This window comes from Thamnophis elegans, chromosome 9 (genome assembly GCF_009769535.1).
Source record: "Thamnophis elegans isolate rThaEle1 chromosome 9, rThaEle1.pri, whole genome shotgun sequence".
NCBI lineage: Eukaryota > Metazoa > Chordata > Lepidosauria > Squamata > Colubridae > Thamnophis > Thamnophis elegans.
The window spans coordinates 48,279,768-48,300,589 of record NC_045549.1 but is presented as its reverse complement, the minus strand read 5'-3'; the positions used below and the strand labels follow the sequence as shown (position 1 = coordinate 48,300,589).

The 20,822-nt window shown below is 35.3% G+C and overlaps 1 protein-coding gene across 10 annotated transcripts in view; it reads right to left on the bottom strand.

Annotated features, from left to right (window-relative positions):
- SORBS2 (sorbin and SH3 domain containing 2) overlaps positions 1-20,822 on the bottom strand; it is a 195,626-nt gene that overhangs the window by 65,775 nt on the left and 109,029 nt on the right. For 9 of the 10 annotated variants that reach the window (XM_032224653.1, XM_032224646.1, XM_032224651.1 and 6 more), the window contains exons 6-7: positions 8,646-8,790; positions 5,416-5,606 (exon numbers count right to left, since the gene is read on the bottom strand). In XM_032224653.1, the coding sequence (XP_032080544.1) occupies positions 5,416-5,606; positions 8,646-8,790 (336 nt within the window). Of the gene's footprint in view, positions 1-5,415; positions 5,607-8,645; positions 8,791-12,012; positions 12,461-20,822 lie in introns of those variants that run through there. The other variant, XM_032224645.1, reaches the window with a different exon arrangement.

The following is a 20,822-nucleotide window of genomic DNA, read 5'->3' as shown; positions in this document are numbered from 1 at the left end:
ATTAATTCTGTTTCGGAAGCTCGGGACTTTTATTATAAAACTCTGAAGGCGGGGCTTCTTGACTCACTTGGAAACGCGGAAGGACAAGGTGAAGGAAAGATAAGCAGCAAGTCACTTGGTTACAAGAAGGAGGGAGTTGTTCTCCCCCTACTGGAGAGGCAGAAGAGCGGAAACTGAGGATTCAGTCATATTCTCAAAGCAGCGGGACACGTGGTTATAAGGCAGAGGGTTGCCTTTTCTTTCCGGAAGGGCAGAAGAGTAAAGAATATAGATCCAGCGACGTCTTTAAAATACTTTCTAAGCTTTTGGACTGATTAAACTTTAGGATTTCTGTTTGGTATGAAATGGCAAAGCTGTGTACTGATGAGGAATGGAAAGAAGCATTGCTTATTTTGGACAGATATTATACGGGACTTTTATAGGACTTATTTGAATTTCAATCCAAACTGCGCATGAAGCGTTTTCTGTGAGGAAAGCGGGGACTAAGATTTATCTGAATTGCGGTTTGGGATGAATGGAGTTGGGAAGAGTGGGGCAGAAAGGAAGGTGGAGTGGGATATTGATGAAGGGATCTTGGGATTGAACGAACTGGTATGGATTTTGGGCACACATTTTACGAATTTACATGTTTGAAGTATAACATAAAAAGCTCAGGATTTTAAAGTGAAGAGCGAGATCCTAATCTTATGCAATTTGGGCTTGGGAGGAATGGAGACATGAAACGAAGGATAGGAAGATGAGTAGCGAAAGCATGAAGATAAATTGATTTTTGTATAAACCAATATTCGAATATAAGGTTAAGAAAGGCTATCTGGAGAGTCTACAGGAAGATGGGGGTAAATATCCAAGAAGTAAGGGACGAGGACAAAATATAAATGGAATGATTCACACTGTTTAAATTTTAAGAATGATGGGAGGCTGAGCATAATGCAAAAGATTTTTCAATTTTTTTTTATTTACTTTTTTGTTTCTGTTTTTTTTCTTTTTCGGAGTGTTTTTTTTATTTTATTTTCATTATTATTGTTAATAAGATATTTTGAAGGTGAATGGTACTGAACTATGCCGGGTGTGTGACCTGGGAAGTCGGAGGGGGTTAGGGAGGGGGGTTCATTGGGGGTGGGTGGGTGGGTGGAGATATAGTTTCAATATATAGAATAAGAAGAATACACTTGTATACTGTTGTTCCTTATCTTTTCTTTTTATTTTTCTCTTTTTTTTTTTCTTATTGCTTTTTTCCCTTCTTTTTTCTTTTTGGCGTAGGAATAGAGAAATGCACCATAGTGAGAAGTAGAGGAAAAGAAGAGGGAGAAGTAAGGAGGGAGGAAGAGGGGAATGTAAGGAGGATGAGAGGGGAAGGAGGGTGAGGAAGGCGAGAAAGGAAGATAGGAGGGGAAAGGGAAGTAGGAGGGGTGATCGTTGGAGGAAGAAAGGAAAGTTGGAGGGGGAGAAGAAGGGGTGTATGAAAGTGATAGGTCGGGTTTATGAGTTGTGTTTAGGTTGGGTTTTTTTTTTTTTCTTACTATTATTATTATTGCAAATATCCCGTATATAAGTGAATGTACAAAATTGAAAATGAAAATGAATAAAACATTTAATATATAAAAAAAGAAAAAAAAAAAAGAAAAACATACAGGGCATAATTTTATTAAATGCAAATCATGCATGCATCTGTTCTATAAAACTTACTATTAGCTGTTCTGCATATCTCACTATTTGATACTGTTCTTTAAAAATGCATTCTAATATTTTTATTTACAAAAGCTTCTACATCTGAAATGATTTATCCATACATCTACAGAACCTAATTCAACACTTTTACTATGTAATAAGAAATCTAGAAATTATATTACAATAACTATCTTTATATACACAAATTAGTTTCTATTGTACTCAGAATATATTTTAATACTCACACTGTTTTGAACCCCCAAAATACAGAAATAAAATTATATGAAGTCTAGATATGAAAAATTCAAAAGACCAATGTTTTATATAGCTAGCAAGTTGAAATCTATATTTTCCAAAACAGCTTTCAAGATATAATATTTTCATACTTTGTAGTACTTTCAGTGGGCAATTATTAATAAGTCAATAAGACAATTCTTACATTGGATTATTTTAAGTAGGATTTAATATAACTGCTAACATTTCTCAACCTATAATATTTTATTTCCATCCTCCAAAGGCTAATAGGGTGCTGGGCTGCTTAAACTCTTGGAAAGTGATCAGAATTCCTAAATGGGTAGACATTACATCTTACAAAAATATCTTTCCAAACCCTTGGCTGAAAGATACTTTTGTTCAGCAAAGGGCACAATATAGAGTAGTCAACTTTGCTACAGTACTAAAACTTCCCGTTCTTGCACCTAACTTTTACTTGATGAAGCCAAAACCTTTAATCTCATACTTTATTGCAGAAGTCAACATGCTTAAAATGTGGCTTCTTTTCATTTAGAGTTCTGTGTTTGGGCAAAGGTACAAAAGAATAAATATGTGTGATTATGAAGTGCACAGAAGTGCACCATACTATGCTTGTCCACATGAACTGAACATATAAATTACTTTAGGCATTCAAATTATTGGAAAGTCTAGGCCAGTGATGGCTAATCTTTTTGTCGAGGCATGCCAAAAGCATGGAGGGGGGGAGTGTGGGGGGTGTCACGCATGCAGGTGCCCACACCCATAATGCAATACCCTCTCCCTGTGCATGCACGCACAACCCCCCCTGCACATGTGCACAGGCCTCACTGAAGCCTTCGGACTTTTGGGAGGCTCGTCCTGAAGTCTGGGAAGGGCAAAAAATGCCCCCAACATGCAACCGGAAGTTCAGGAATTGACTTCCGGGTTGCCCATTGGGCTGTTTTTCTCCCTCCAGACACTTCAGGAGGCTTCCTTGAAGTCTCCATGGGGGCAGGGGAGGGGGCGAAACAGCCGAACGTGCAAACCGGAAGTCTGTTCCTGAACTTCCGGTTTGCGTGCTGGGCAGTTTTTCTTTCCCCTTCCTTCATGAAATCCTGCGGAGGGCAAAAAATGGCCAAAAATCAAGACCGAAAATTAGCTGGCCAGCACACGCATGCGTGCTGGAGCTGACAGGGCAATGCCTTGTGTGCCCTCAGAAATTGCTCCGCATGCCGCCTGTGGCACGCATGCCATAGAATCACCATTACGGGTCTAGACCAAGACTATTGTGACATTCTGAGCTTTGCTTTACTCCACTAAGTCTACTTCGAAAAACACACAGGTATTCCTGTAACTGTTAAAATCATTAGATCAATAACATGTTGAAACAAATGCCATTATTTCAGGTGTAATAGGTTTAGTTCTTAATAAACTGGTTAGTATTTAGGGATTATAAATTTTCCTATCACTGGTACTTCTAGTGATAATGAGTCTCATGCAGTTGGGAGGAATCATGAGGCTATTTCAGCGCGAGACACCAATGTCCTAAGCATCCTCAGATATAATTTTTTTTTATACTAAATCTGAGAATCTTGGAATGAATGAAGAAAGGCTACAGGTAAATCCTCGTTAGCTGGAAAGCATAGTCATTGCAGCAACTAACAAAAACAACTTCGACGTCAATTAAGGGCCACTTTCAAAGTTACTTTTAAAACAGCAAAGAGCACTTTGTCATTCTATGAGTCATCGAGGCACATTATAAGAATGATAAAAAGTATATTAATTTCCCAGCAAAGGAGAGTATTTATCATAACTGAGCTTCAACAGAATACTGCATACATATTTAATGAAAGGGTCACATAGAACATTTGATTTTAAAATGATACACTTCTATTTTCTTCTATTTTGAGTGCAATGGAATAACTCATTTAGATTGCAGCAGTTATCCATTAGCTTAGCTATTTACTTATACATTTTATCAATCCACCTTTCTTCTACCAAGCTGCACTTCGAGGTGGATATATTTCCCTAAAATAAGTTTTAAAATGGTAGATACATTAAACTTTGTTAGGTGACATATTTGTAAATAAATATAAATATCTACTGCAACTGAAACACTACTACTACTTGCATATTTACTTTATCTGAATCTTAAGGTGAATTTGTATGTATTCCATTTTTAAAACAATTTTGTAAATAGATCAAAATTGTGCACGAAATATAATTCTTTACTGTTCTTATCTGCAGTTGTTCTGAGATATAAAACATTTATTTCCAAGCACGCTTTTCCAAGAATACGCTCTCATAAATCTAGAAGAGTGACTTCTGAACATAGAATTGAAGAGAACACAATGAAACATCTATCCAATGGGGACATTTTTTCCCCCCAAAATGCTAACCAAAATGAGATATTATTACAAATGTTAGACAACCAAGAGAATTTGATTTGAAAGATTTTAATATATAGCTAGCTGTGTGCCAAATCCATTAGATATGAATTGGAAGAATTTAATCCATGTCAATATAAATAGGCATTCTATATAATCAAGCCGTGGCTTCAAAAAATCATCATGATCGCCTACATATCTTTAAAGAAATCATACTTAAGGGAAGCAAGGATTTAAATCTCACCATTTTTACTTTTTAAAACATATCTCATCTTACCTGATCAAAACTTCTCCATCAATTCCTTCCCCCCTTTTGCCCGCCCCAACTTAATCTCCACTGAAGCCATTGGCAGGCAAGCTACTCCCACTCCTTCCGTAGCACAGTGTTGCTCAAAGAGTCACCTGAAATCTGCAAGGCTTTACTGCTTTCATTCCTGATCCTCCTTGTTCTTTTATCCCTTTTGTTGAGAAGATTGGCAAACTGTTCTTTCTACCAGTTGCAGCAGCTACTGCTGCTGCCTGTCCCAGACGAAAAGGGTTGCTGGAGCAGCAGCGTGGAAAAAATGCTTCAGCCTAACTGAAAACAAAACACTTCACTGTGGCATCCTAAAAGCACTCAAGCACTAACTAGTGGCAAGTGTTCAACATTGACCTGAAAATGTACTTTCCTCTCTACTTCATTCCATGTCAGCAAAGCAGAGAGACCAGTTCCGTTCTATGCTTCCCGGCACTACAGCTAAGTCAGAGACTATTTAGTAGGAGGGTGTTTACATTCTTTCATTCATTTTATTTCTGTTCACTCATAAACGGAAGGGGTGACAGGATATATTAGAGCATCTTGATAAAAGTGGCAGTAAATGCCAAACTTTGAACAAGTTGAATAAGTTTTAAAAGAGGTTGAAAAAACGGAGCAAACAATTTTTTTCCCTAACAATGGTGTAGTGGAGATGGCAACTAAATTAAAACAGGGCTTTCCTGGTATGCCTGTCTCTTTCCCCATAGTGACTCTGATTGCGCATATTTTAATTCATGTTATATAAAGCCAGGAAGAATGTGAAAAAGCCATAATCAACAAAACATTCATTGTATGAAGTGCACACACACAAACACACACACACACATTTCCTACCGTTCTAATTGCTGTTGGAATTCCTGATTCATCAACTGGCCCAATTCCTGCATAATGTGGTGCTTTAATGACTGTGACTTTCTTTTCTTCCTCTGAAGTCCTACAGATCGGTATGGTGGTGGTGGTCGTGCTGCTGCTGCTGTCACCGCCACCAACAGAGTGTGCATGCTGTGAGTACATCTCTGTGGATTCTACAAAGATAATAGAAGGCTGTACAACTGTAGAACTGCCCTGCTTTGCCTGCATATTCAAAAATGCATTTTCACAAGGCATACAGACACATACAGATGATCTTCTCTGTACTACTAGACGGAAAGCAGCACTAGAACGCAGCAGATCTTAGCTCTCCAGGTCTTTTGCTTCAGATGCTGGAAGGCTTCTACAAATCAGAGCAGATGATTTGGGCTGCGAATGTCAGGATGACCACCAGGTAGCAACAAAGAGATAATCTTGTGAGATATCTTGTGGCCACCCAGATTTTTGCAGCCTGAAACTGGTAACCTTAAATTCATAACACCACTGCTTTATTTAATCACAAAACACAATTGGCTGCATCCTAAATCCATAAGTCATTATTTACAAATCATAATGGTTAGACCCAGCATAAATTCTGGACAGATGGAAATTTGAATAGTAGGAAAGGGAAGACATTTTATAATTATAAAGTCCTAATAATGAAACTTTACTTTGAACAGAAATCTCAACAGGCAGAGCAGTTGCTACTAAGGGTTGTTGAAAATAGTTTACTTAATTATCACATTATTGAAATTACACATCTCCCTCACAGGGGGACTCTTGGCAAGTAAAAAATATTAAATCCCTCCCTGTGTTTCTCTCACTAATTTTTTAAAATACAAAATCAAATCTAAGTTAAGTCACATATTCTCACAGAAAATTTTCAAAATTGCAAAATAGATTTGATCAAAGGCAAAATGTCAACACTCTCATTTTACAGATGACTAAGACTAAATACTAAGGCCAATCAGTATAGAAACAGCCATTGTAGTCTATTGTTAATGTTCAGATTTAATTGTACTATAATTATTCAATATTTGAAATCTGAGTTATCTTGTTGATCTACGGCAGGATCACTCATAGTTCTAAAGGAAACCCAATCTATTTATCTTATTTGAAGGATGTGATATTTAATTAATGTTTATAGTTGAACTATTAAATTAATAGTAATTCTATTAATATATGACATCAGATCTTTTGTTTATTAAAATTTGCAAACTATAAATAAGATAGCTAGGAGCATATATGGTAAAGCAGTTTAGGTTTAGCATGGATAAAATATCTAGATATCTGGGCTTTTCTCCAAATATGCATAATACTAAATTTAGAGAGAGAGAAAAAGGAATGTATTTCTACAGCCCCAAAATAGCAAAAACTGTGTGCCTTCATCATAAGAGCTTAAGGCATAACCAGACATAACATCAAGTGTACAAGTTCAATTAATCTATAGGCTTTTAAAAATATAAATATAATCTGCAGAGAGATAGAAAAAGCATTTTCAGAAGCTGAGGGGATAATTTAATCTTCACTTTATCATAACTGTAGCAAAAACAACAACAACTCTGAAACCTTGTTCATAACAGGAAGCTTATTTATAAACCTTTCATTACATCTGTACTATATTCTGACATACGTATATCTCTAAATATATATATATATATACATATTTCAAATGTTTCTTGCTATATTTAAAACTCTAAATTATAATGCATAAAAGGGAGGAGGAGATTAAAATACAAAAACAAACTCAAAAGGCATGAGGACCTCAAATCTAACTTTGTGAATGTTCAATGAGGTACAGCAGAATATGGATTTAGAGCAGGATTTCCCAGCCTTGGACATTTCAAGATGTGTGGACTTCAACTCCCATAATTCCCCAACTCTGGGAGTTGAAGACCACACATTTTAAAATGGCCAAGGTTGGGAAACCCTGATTTAGAGGATAAAAACTGACAGTTGAGTGGAACACCACATGGAACTGCAGCAGATGGAGCAGAAAGCGGTGGAAAAAAATGTTCTCTTTAGCCATGTTCTCATTTGTGCACTCACAACACAAGCATGCCTTTTTCACCTTTTAAAAAAAATATCAAAATATTTTCTCTTTTCTCTGACTCACATTGAAGGACAGAAATCAGGTAAATTTTGTTACCAATTGCTTTGGAAAGAAGAGAGGTGAATGACAATGATTGGGAACAATGGCAGTAAGCAAGATGGGAATTGCTAGATGTTATGCTTGTTTGGTTTGACTTAGAGATGATGGAGAACATTTTAATTTAGCAGTGGTAAATGACTCAAAGTATGAGTAAACTGGACTGTTTTGAAATATTCCCAAGAATGAAGGAATGTAAAAGTTTATGAACAAACCTGCTTTTTTTTGGTGAAAGTTCTACTGGATATCACCTAATAGTTTGCATATTTCCCAAATAATAAAAAAAGGATTTTAAAAAGAGGAAAACATCATCATTATGGTAGAGTTTGGGGATAGGGTACAGCAATCGATGGAGGGAATATTAAAAGAAATGTAATATTAAAAGGATTCAATAGAATGAAATTGCTAGACATGCAAATATGCATAGTTCATATTACAATGTTTTGTGGCATGGACTCCGTAGCTTTACTTAAACAATCTAAATATGTTGCACTTGATTTAAGTTTAGCTTTATGAAGAAATATTTAATCCAATTGAAATAATTATTTTCAACAATTAAAAAACAACAATTGGACAACAGTTGTCATACATTCATAAAGGATACATGGGCCTATAATCTTAATTTACACTGTGGTGGCATGGATACAATGTGATATATTTAAAAGTTTCACACAAGCAATATGCTTCCACTCTCACTGACCAAATGTACATATTCTTAGTTCCAAATGATCTAGATAGACTTTCTTTACAGGGAGTTTTGTAGAAAAATATTCTGGCTGCTACAAAAATATGCTGTCAAATTTTCTTGTTCAGAAGGCCAGTATTCTTAAGTCATTTGGAAGCTAAGAAAAAAGCGGCAGTGTGTGGGTTGTTTCTGCTACCATTATCAGTATGTGGGATGGTAAAATAGCAACAAAAGCTGGAACCTATTTTGAGAAAAGTGAATGATGAAGCATTGTGTGTGTGGTGGAATTCTGGTATAATTTCAGTTTACATTCTTATTAATCAGTGAATAATGCTTATGGATTTAAAGAAAGTGTCATTTTTATTTGCATTCCAAACTCACCCATAGTCCTGCTCTGTTGCAGGAGAGAGGAGCTTGAAGTGAATGAGACTGGTGGAGAGTATGCCAGAGAAGGGGAGAAAGGCCTTTGAAAGTAACTCATTGGGCTGGTTGCCAAGCTAGAATTCCCATTCACTGTTATCTGAGCCTGAGAGGAAAGAAACAAAACAAAAACAAAATCCCAAAATCATCTCTAGTCATATGCAATACACCTCTGAAGTCTGAAATCCACCATCAACATAAACGATGAAGGAGAGAATGGTAACATTCATAACAGCAGCCAGTTTTCCAGTGTTTAGCTACAATCCGTAATCATTCCTAGAATTATGGGGAAATTAGTTTGTTATATGTGGAGTCCTACTTTTTATCAAAAGCTCATGACACTTTACAGAGGAATTAGATAGATCTCTCTTTGTTTTATCTTAGAGCAAGAATTGTGCAAGAGTCTGGTATGTGGGAGACCAACTAGCCCACAGTTTCTCAATAAGTTTCTATGGCTGAGAGCAGAGTCGAACCTAGATCTTCTCAGTTTTAATATAACACCTTAATCACTGGTTACCTTAGGTTTCACAAAGGCCTCAGTTAAAATAGCATTTGAACAACTGCTTACAAAATGAAGGGGATAGTCAAAATTGTTCTCTCCATTCTCCTGAAGATCTAATTTTTGTTTTCTCTATACCTGACTCCTACTATTATTCACTTGGAGTCCTCTAACCCAAAATACCAAATCTAATAACCAAATTTCTTTCAAGTGACAAAAATCAGTAACTATTTAAATCTGTGAACAATATGTACCTTTTATAAGAATGTATACATTGTCCGCTGAATTCTTTAATATTTCTACTATTTTCTTTTGAAAGAGTACCACCCTTTTAGATATGCTTCCATTTCTTATGATTACATTGCTGCAACTTTTTCAACATTAATGGGTTGCTATTTGTTTTTTAAAAAAATCCAGACAAACTTTGGGCCTCAACATTCTTTTAAAAAACTGGAAGAATTGAAGGAAGATTACTTTGAGTGATGTGTCACTTTGCTCTTCTCTTCATTTTTATCTGTGTGGACTGAACTTTACTATGTTACATCATAAGGAGGAATTACAGCAGGTATATAGGTATTTAAATTTTCCAATGTAAATATACTTCATTGGAAGCAATTGCCTCTACTCTCGATTATTTTGGTAAATGATGGACGTTGTTCTACAAATACTAGGCTAACCTACAAACTTTCAAGGATCCATATTATGTTATGGTCTTTGGTTAATACTGTTTTAATGTATGATGGGTCATTTAAAATGTAAACTTCTGTCAATTTGAATAATTTATTTTATTAAATATAATACTGGTCATTGTCAAAAACAGGATATTGGCCATGACATCTTTCTGTTTTGTGTTTTACTATTATAATAAATTTATTTGCTGCATTGCAACATAACAGGCACAGCTTTGATCGAACCAACATATTGACTTTCTCACTTTATCCTGCATAGACTCCTGTTTAGGCACTACTTTATGCCAACCGCACAGCTGTCATTTATAAAATACACAGAACACCTGCAAGTTATAGGAATAAATGGATCCTATGCTCAAGTTGTTATTCTAATCTGGGAACAATTTTTTTAACCCACTTATTGGATATATCAGCTTTTTCTCAGTTTGATGATAGGATAAATGTGTTTATCGTCCATTTAGGATTTTTTGCTTTTAGTTAAGAATTTGAGCTTTTAGTCTCTTATCTTCCTTCATTTTAAAATACAGTATATAATAAAATAGCTCACATGCACTGCAGAAATTGAATTGTAAAATTATAATTTTATTTCTCTGTCTCTTTCTCTCTCTTTGACACACACATATGCACACACACACACACACACACACAAGCACACTTATAACAGGGCAGGGTTAGTTTAGGGGGGAAATTTGACTTAAAATCAATTTTATGCAATCAGTGATTACACCTAATAGTTATCAAAGTGTGTATATTTGTGTTCTTCAAATATTTTAAATTCCATTGTAGGGGCATATACAGATTTCTCACTTTTTTCTCATTTGTTTGCAATTTGCCTAAATATTCTATACATATAAGCTAGCATCATGCTGTGGACATGCTTATATTCTAAACACTATTCCTCTTTAATATGAGGGACTGAAGAATTATAAACAATAGATTTAGTGAGGATAGTTGAAGCAATTGGAGCAAGGGTGTGCTGTGGTGAAAATATGACACTGAAATGTAGACACAATGACAAACCTCTCATGCTCATTCCAGGCAGACCCCATCTGGCAAGAGGCCCAATTGATATTCCCACCTGCCCCTTCTTGCATTACCTATTGCTCCTTCTAGCCAAAGCCAATTTTCCAAACATTAATGCCCTGAAGGAGGAGGCAAGGCAAGCTGGTAATTTTTGTACCTTAAGCTGGCAAGGAAGAAAGTCGGGTATGGGAGGGAAAGAAAAACCAGGATACTTTGGTTTTTGGAGTGGGAAGAGTTCCCACCAACAGAAAACTAAACCCCACAGCTCAAAACCATAATTGCAGCAATTTTCTGAATCAGGTCCCAAACAGATTAATTATGGAAGCTAATAAGCTTAGAGTTAGAAGACAATAAAGTTATAAACTGAACATGTGCAGGTGTGCAGGTGTGCTTTAAGCTTCCATCACATTTCTGTTACAATCAAAATTCAATCTTTGCAAACTGCAAATTGGAGTGAGATAGAATACCAGTGACAGAAGGTAAGTTTATGCATTTCCCAGGTGGAAAAATACATTTGAATAGCTTTTGCAACAGTTGACATCAGGACCTATTAGCATTCCTCAGAGCACACAAGGTGGACAAAAATGTTGTTTTCGTCTTTTTTTGCCCTGAGATGTTAGGAAGATTGAGGGGGCCAAATGTGTGACTTAAACTTTCATCCCTTGGTATTGCCCCCAAATAGGAATGGTTTTCTCCACTGAGGCAAAATAGGGCCTTAATACCTTTTCACACCTCCCTCAACTTCAACACACAGAAAAAATTCTGTTGAACACTTCAGTACCATCCAGTCTGGACTGCTTCACTGGCCTTCCCTTTGTAAGTTGTCAAATCAAGACACAAGTACAACCTTCTAATTCTAATTGATGAGATTAAGAAACAACTGTTTTCTATTTCACTGATATTGGAAAAAAAAATCATCATTTTGGAATATTGGAATTATGTCCCTTCCGCCATATTCCTTATTGCACGGGAAAAGCTGAAAATCTTTACAGAACAAGATACCACCAATGATCAGCATGCCAATTAATTAAATGAAGTGACGGACCAAAATTAGCTTCTTTTCCACCTTGACAGCACGGTTGAAAAGAATGGAAGAGAAAAAAGGAAGGATAATTACATGAGAGCTGGCAGCAGTGGAGGTTAAGATGGTGCTATCAGACGCAGCAGACGTCTGGCTCAAGGTTGGGGAAGGTGTTTCAGAACAGTCAGTAGTATCATAGTTACAGCTCTGTAGCTCATCTAGCATGGCAGCGGAGGACTCGCTCACTGGCTGAGAGGAGAACTCACTCATGGCTGACACAATAGAGTCAGTTTCAGTCTTGTGGAGCAGAGTGTCAGGTACAAGGAAGGGGTATGTATAGGAGAACGGTGAAAGGGCTGGGGTTCTATAAATATGTGACGGCCAGAAATCATCACAGGGTGGTAAAGGAAATGATGTTGCATGGGTGCCACTGTCAGGTGAGAGAGAGGGCTGGTGAACCGGAGCCATGGGAAGAGGAGGAGGAGGTGGTGGTGGTGATGAGGGAGGCAACGGTGCAGCTTCAGCTGACGTTTGTCTGTGTGTCTGGGAAGCATTTACCTCCATCACATTGGCAGTCACTTTCTGGTTTCCAAGCTGAATTTTGAGAAAAAAACAAACAATCAAAACATAAGAAAACATATTACTAAAATTGATTTTTAAAAGTGTTTTCCTTTAGTTGTGTTCAAGAGTAGATAAAAAGAAAAAAAAAAGACACACACTCTGTGTGTGGCTTTTTCCAAGCTTTGAAAATAAAAATCAGATAGAAAAGAAAAAAGTTTATTTTAGAAGGAAAACATACTAAGTGAATTTGTCAAGCAGTAATAGAAGCAACGCCAGAAACTACAGTGTATTGAATAAGCATTTATATTATTTTCCTAAACTCATACTGTTCGAGGTTTTATTTAAATTAAGTTCGACTAAGCTTAATTTATCACTAAAATTAGAGGAACTTATAAAAACATAATTGCACCTCCTTTTTAATAGAATTAAACAAGCCCCAGTTCCTAAAGGACTCCTGTATAATGGTTTCAAGGTATGAAAGCAATGGACTGTACACTAGGAGTATACAAATTACATGACATTCTTATAGACTCAATGGCAGAAAGGATCACGATACTCATCCCTTTCATGTATAGGAGAAGTTTATGCCATGAAGAAGAAATGAGACTGTGCCATTGATAGTGGTCTCCTGACATTTCAATCTGGATAAATGTGAGGGGAAAAAAGAGAAGCATGTACACATATATAGGTTTCTCCTCTTCAAATTCCATCTCAATAACTGGATGGAAGCAAGAAAGAGCTGCTTGAAACACTAGGGGAAAAATGAAGTCCCCTAATTTCACTCCCCCTTCAACTCGTGAAAGTTTTCACTAAATAATCAACAAAGAGGAATGGGTTTACTGCTTATTTAGACTACTTGGAAGGAGACAACATGGAACAAGCTGTTTCCACTAGCTGAAAGTTTTCACATAGATATATTTCCCATTATTAAAATGTAAATCATTTGGAAGTATACAAATTTCCAAGAGCAAAAACCACAATTCCAAATTTCAGGCTCAACTTATACATATTACTCTAGGAGCCTAAGACTGCTGAGATCTACATGGCTTGACTCAAAATCAACTTATATTGGATACTTATATTGATATATATATATATATGTAGGTAATATTAATATGCATGAAAGAAAAAGCTATATATGTACATAATAGACAAATATTTCTAAAGGAAATGATTCTTTGGGAAGGAGATGGATGAGGGACCTTTTTACTTTGTCTTCTCTGAAGAAATTGCTGGGGAGGATCTATCCCTATTTAATTAGCATATGATTACAGGGCTTACTATACATATATTTGCCTCATCAAAATAATTATACTGCACTGTGTATCTGCTTTTTATATACACTCTGTTTTGTTTAAGGAAAGTGTAGAGAATTTTAGAAGCCAATATTAAACTGGAAGGGTGCAATGTAGAATCCTAATGATCTAAGCCATGATTATAATAAAAGCCTATAATTTACATGATATAATTAAATAATATATATTATACTGGGAATGAACAAACAAACTGGCACCTTGATATTAATTTTTCATTCTCAAAGTCAGTACTAAAGAAATAGATAAAGTGGTTGGTGAAGCACCCATTGGTAGATGTCAGCAGCAATAATATGTTCGGTTATTACAGTACTTACACACTATGAATCATACATAGATAGGAAACTGCTTTTGATTTTCTGTTATAACATGTTCCCCAAATTTAGGAACTGTTAGATTGTTTCAAGAAATACAAACTTTTATATATAGTGTTTTATAAAATAAACAAATACATATTCTTGCAGAAATGGTGAATGTACAGCAAATATGTCATTTAGCATTAGCACAAATGTAGCTTCCCTCAACACCTGAAGTGGTAAAAGAGGAAATAAAGAAGACAAATGTAGCTGAGATGCCATAGTCCAGAAAGTGTGGGAAAGCTATGATGTTATAATATTACCAATAACAATTCTCCATATTCTGAAACATCTTACACTACCTATGATGGCTGGGCTGGATAGGAATTGTAGTTCAGCAATATCTAGATGGATACCGCTGTCATAGCTGGGGATGCAAGCAACAGAATGCTGGTTTGCATGATGTTCTTTAGATTAGAGGCCCCATCTTGCATAACATCACATGTACATGGTTAGATTAAACTGAGCCTTTGGTAGGACTTGCCCTCATTAGAAGAGTGCTACATAAAGCATGGGTTTAACAAAGACTATTAACTTAAACTAAACCAACTCTATCTTACTAAAATGTTATTTGGAATAAAAAAACCTTGACTGATGAAAGTCAACATGGATAGTAGAGGTGAATATCTATTGGCCTCTCGGGAGATTAATATAACATATGGAAGAGGAAGACTGGAATGCAAGAGGAATAAATGGTAAACCCATGAAATAATGGAAGAAATTAAAGAAAATTAAGGGAAATCAGGTAATAGATTTGAGTGGTATTCTGATCTTATGAAATGTTGAATTCATGCAGGGAAGCAGAGATATAAGTTTAATTATGAATGGAACGGCTGAAATGCATATCATAAAGTATGAATTGATATCATCTTTGTTGTTATGGATGCAATGAAATAATTTGTACAGACTGTTGTTATAGCTGCTTATCCAGTATATGTTTATAATGGAAGAACCAAATATGAATCTGTAATTATGCAGCATTCTGAATGCATATGATCCAGGAGAAAATGAATCGTTAGGTCACATGAACTGATGAGTGGGAATGAGACAACAGAGGAAAAAAATTAGGAAATTCCTAAATGAATGAAAAATGTCAAGTGGGCATCTTTTATTTAAAAAGTGTTTAAAATATATGGATTATGTATACATATACTCATATGTATACACCACAAGGAATTGATATAAATTTTAAATGATTGATGTGATGCTTTAAGATGAATGACTGAAAGAAATGAAGGATACAAGGGTGATGAATTGTTTTCATTGTGAGATAGACACAAGGAAAGGAGTGAAAGGAATAGAGTGAAAGAAACAAGACTGAAACTACAGGAACAGCAAGAAAAAGTCCTGTAAACTAGAAACAGATTAATCTTCAAACATGATGAATGGAAAATTGACATAAGGAAAGATGACCCTTGCTTTGGTTAGGGGGCTGGTCTAGAAGACCTCCAAGTCCCTTTAAGACCTCCAAATCCTATGATTTGATGAAAGATAATCTTAACTGGGCTCTTTTATTTATCCTCTTCCTAATAAACCATGTGTGATTTGAGGAGATACAGGACAGGTCTCCTGATTTGGACAAGAAAATAATAAAGTTACCGCAGCATCAATTTCTGCTATTTGTTTTGTCCCTTCAGTGCATACAAGGAACAGAGTGGAAGGAATTAAGTAATGTGTATTTGCTCATATAAACTGAAATCCTTGGAAATTCTGGCTTATTGGACTTGTGATTCGTTTACATTTTCAGGCTACATGAAAAAAGCACTCAGCATATATTAATGATTTTACAATATATTTCTATACATTTCCTGAGACATAAACTCAGCAGGTGGTAGCACCTAGCAGGCCTTAACATTTGGAAGCTGAACAGGGCTTGATCTGACTTATGTTTGATTGCAAGACCATCAAGAAATATTATACTGGAGCTATGGACTAGATCATCTAGGACGCTGATCAAATATATTGAAATTAGGCAGTAATAGCTCAACTACTATATTATTTTGAATAAAACTAGCCCTGAAGTTCTCAGAAGATTTCAAAGGCTTAATAAGCCTCACATAATTTGATGGCAGTTAGAATTAGGAATTCCTTTTGTTTTTCCAATTTATCTCCTACCCTCTCTGTGAGTTGGGGACTGCAAATTTCATGCAATTTCCTTCATGCCAACTTTCCAAATGCATACTTTTTCTCCCTGAAAAAAATGTAGGTAGCTAGAAGGTAGGCTTTTAGTCATCCTGTGTTTCTAATTCTGACAAAAAAAGCTTCTTTTGATTAGTGTTATAAAGAGATGCTTCAACTTTCTTTGCTTGGTTTAGATTTCCATTCTTGGGGAATACAAATGACTTCCTCCAATAAACTGTTCAAAGCATTGTGAAGTTTATTATTTCTTATAGTATATACCTGCTAGGAAGTGATCAGCAAAAATGATCTGCTTGGACCATAGTAACATATAGCAAATGTAACCTGTAATTGTTTTCTGGCAATTCATCTCTTATTTATTTATTTATTTATTTATGAAAACTTATATTGCCACCCAACTCACTCTCAGTGACTCCTGGCAGCTTACAATATGGGTCACCTCGAGAGGAAATTACCTTTCCATGAAAATGTAAGATAATAATCACTTTAAGTCATAAGTCTTATATATAAAAAGATAGCATTCTATAAGATTACTGCTTTGGAAATTATAGACATCAAAGTCCAAAACCTAATTCAGAACATACAGAATTGATTTGGGCAGTTCTTAGAGTATTATTTCTCTAAATCTCTACATTTAAATATTTTTATCAGGCTGCCTAAGTTTTCATAAGTAATGAAATTAAGTATACCAATACAGATGGTTTACAGATATTGCGGACAATGAATCTCCAATTTTAACATAAATTCAGACTCACAGAATAGTGCAAGGTAAATAATGACACCACATTGCTGGCCTTGCTTCAAAAGAACAAGACACAAATAAGAATTTAAGATGAAGAAAGTGAACTGATTTTTGTTAATTAATGTATAGAATAAAACAGCACACAAAATCCATCTTTTAACACACACACACAGACATGGGTAAAAATACCTTGTAAAGAGCTAATCTCAATTTTTTAAAAAGTGATTTATTAGAATGCATGAAAACAATGAGGACAGGCTTTATTTCAGTTCAATAATGGTTGGGAGATGTTATGCTTTTTGGTAATTATGGGAAACTGCCCTATATAAATAATGTGGTGGTGACTGTTGGATATCTTGCATTCTTAATTATGTTTTTTCCCCAGAAGCTGAACTATTTTATCAGCTGAATGATACTTCCTTTATTGTACATCCAAATCGAAGAGGTGTCTTCTCTATTTTATAAATCTAAATAAGCATGCCAATGATAAGTCATAAAATACCTCGAAGACTTCCATACTAATTATGGGATTTAAAAATTCCATAGGGGCAAATGAACAATGTAATTCAGGAATGCAGAAAATAAACTTACAAATGGTTGTTGCAAAAATTCTACTGCTTGTCGTAGCTCCATATGTAATATCTTTGTAGAAGAAACCACCATATCCCTCAAAATATCCCAAGCTACTAGTAATAGACAATATTTAAATGCGTTTCTCAAACAATATAGCAATTCTGTGACATCTTGTTATGACATTCCCTTCCCTAAATGTAGCTAACCAGATAAGTATCCTTCTAAAATTGTTTGTGAAGTTTAATGGCTGTCTATATGTTTCACAATGGGTGATCTGTCTCTTTTTCAACTAGCCAGACAATTCATGAGTGGTTTAGCTGCCAATTAAGTAAGAGTGGTTTTCCTTCTTGTTAATGCAATGCCCTTCTATAGGATGAGATAGATTGTTTGGAAATATTCTAGAATTCTGCATTGTCACTAAGATGACACAGAAGAGCCCCATCAACCCTGGCTAGTATGCCAAACACTACTTTAGTTGATTGTAAAAACCCTGTAATAGTGATTTTTTTAAGGAAAATGTGTTTATAACATTACAATAATTACCCAAACTATAATAAGCACAGTATTCAACCAGCAATGTTCATATTATACACATGTGTAATTGTTATATTATTATTATGAATTATACAGAATGTCCTTTTCATAAAACAATATGCACTTTTAAAAAAATCATTATTTTTTAAAAACCATTCCATATTTATTTTGTCCTTAATTTATATGGCTTCCTAACTTTGTTTCCCATGTTACGTATGTGATATACATTGTGCCCTACATTTTCTCCTTACATGAAGAATATAAGTGGAATTACATGTACACTGTTTTTTTTGTCTTTTTTGATTCCTGCCATGAAGATGTTATCTACCAATGTCTACCAATAATTTCTACTTCAGTATCTTTGAACCAAAGCAGGATGTAAAAATATTACAGATATTTTATCACACATGAAAAGCTTAAAATTTAATAATGGCAAACTCATATGGATGAGGACCCAGATTGTTGGGGGCAATATGCTGACTCTCTGTAAACCGCTTAGAGAGGCCTGAAAGGCCTATGAAGCGGTATATAAGTCTACTGCTATTGCTATTGCTATTGAATGAGCTCGGGCACTTATTCAATTTTACTGAAATAGTGTTGAATTTATCAGACTTTGCCATGTGCCCATCCCATCAAAATGAACAGAAATTGAGAAGTTCTTAATGAATACATGCTTGATTGAGTAACACAATTGCTGAGCTTATGACTTGTAAATTGGAAAGTGGTGATTCATAATATACTGAAGTGGAGAAATACACACAAGTGATTTCAGCAATCAGTATCAAATGAAACTGTGATGAATCCTACAAATTCCTTAGATCTTCCCATCAGTCCATTATGTATAATAAACCTTAAAATCTATTTCACTTTATGCAATAAAATTTATGCAAAGAGTGATGCAAAAAAAGAAGCCTGATTCAAAAGTGATTTTTTTCATGCTACCAATGGTGCTGGAAGTTATGTGTGCTTTACTAAGGATTATTTTTGGAGGAAAAAGAGTTTTGCAAACCTGGGCAACATTTGACAAGCACTAAAAGTAGCTCCTCACTGGAATGAAATTCTCCAGGGCATAAAAGTAAAAATATGCCCACTTGCTTTTTTGATTAACTGTGTGAGCCTCAGAAAATGGTATTTTATTCATACCAGTTTCCCAGAGATAGAGCAGCATAATAAAAATGCTCAATTTAACTTTCTGCTTAGATTAATTCCTCCTTGCTGATTTAAACATTTCTCTGTCAGTTAGTACATCAATTTAGTTGCCTTCACTTTCCTGAACAGCTTGACTGGGATCTAAATTGACTCTCCTATGGAGATAGGAACCCTTGTCAGCTGAAAGTAAAGGAGACTTTACTGAAGGTGAAGATGAAAAGTGAAAAATATAGATTAATATTAAATATGAAGAAAACAACAGTAAATGTAATCTGTAAAGAAACATAGTAGATAATCTCACGGGGGGGGGGCTCAACAATATAGATAGAAAGCATGCTAAAGATGTAGAGATTAATTTTCTGGAGTAATGGACTAAGGAATGTAGGCAAGTTGGTGACAGTTAAATTGTAATAGAATATTAGTTACAACAATGGCCTTTTCAGTTGAAAGATATGAAATCTGGACACTTAAGAAAGAATGGGTGAAATAAAATGGAAACCTATGAATTACAACTCTGAAGTCAGGTGCTAAGAGCTGCATGAACCTCAGGAAAACCAAGTCAACCACTCTTGAACCAAAAAAACCCTGACTGCTCACTTGATATGATAATTAAATAGCAGAAACTGAAAGAAGAATAACAGAAGTCAACAGATAACATGCATGAACAGGATCAAAGAGATTACTGGAATGATCTTGGAACAGCTATGAGTTCATTTGAAGGATTATCAATACGATGAGCATTTTTCCATGCAGTCACCAGGCAGTGAGTTTGACTCAATGGTATATAACTAATTAACTATTAATCTTAAATTCCTTCATTCATGAAAATTCTTTATGTATTATTTCCATTTAGCTGTAAATTACTCTTCTGAGAAATAATAAATCTCAGAGTCAGACATTATTAAGTACACTTTAAACAGAAACTGTTAAACAATTTTAAAATAAGAAGGGTGCCAACTATTGGATCTATAAAATGATTCTGTTTTTAATCAGTTATACTATATTGGTTAGTCTGGTATTTTCTCATTGATGCATAAATAGGAGCTGTTTAAAACTTGTGCTTCTCTGCCAAAAAACCTAACTACTGCAGCAGCCTTAAGCGAAATATGCCCACATCTACTAGTGTGCTACTAACAGTTAATTCCTATTCATTCAAAATCAATACATAAAATACTATTCAGTTTGCAACCTTCCCCGGAGAACTGAAACCTTTACAGAGAAATGTCAAAAATGTATGTGTACCTGCCCTCCTCTCTTTTATCACTTCAGTGCAATAAAAGGAGAAAATTGAGTGTGTGCCCCTTTTAATAGTGCATGTACAGGACATAGACATCTTACGCAGCAAAAGTGAAGTGCTGTTCAAAATACTCCTATACGAAATATTTCTGTCAAATGTCATTGATTTTCTAGTTTAGCACAAAATCCTTCTTCTTAATGAAATGCAATATTAGTGTGTCTCCTAACTTTTAAATGCAAACAACTGTGAGTGAAAGGGATAGGTGAACTTCCCATGTAGGCACAGGAGAGCAGAGCTGTCTT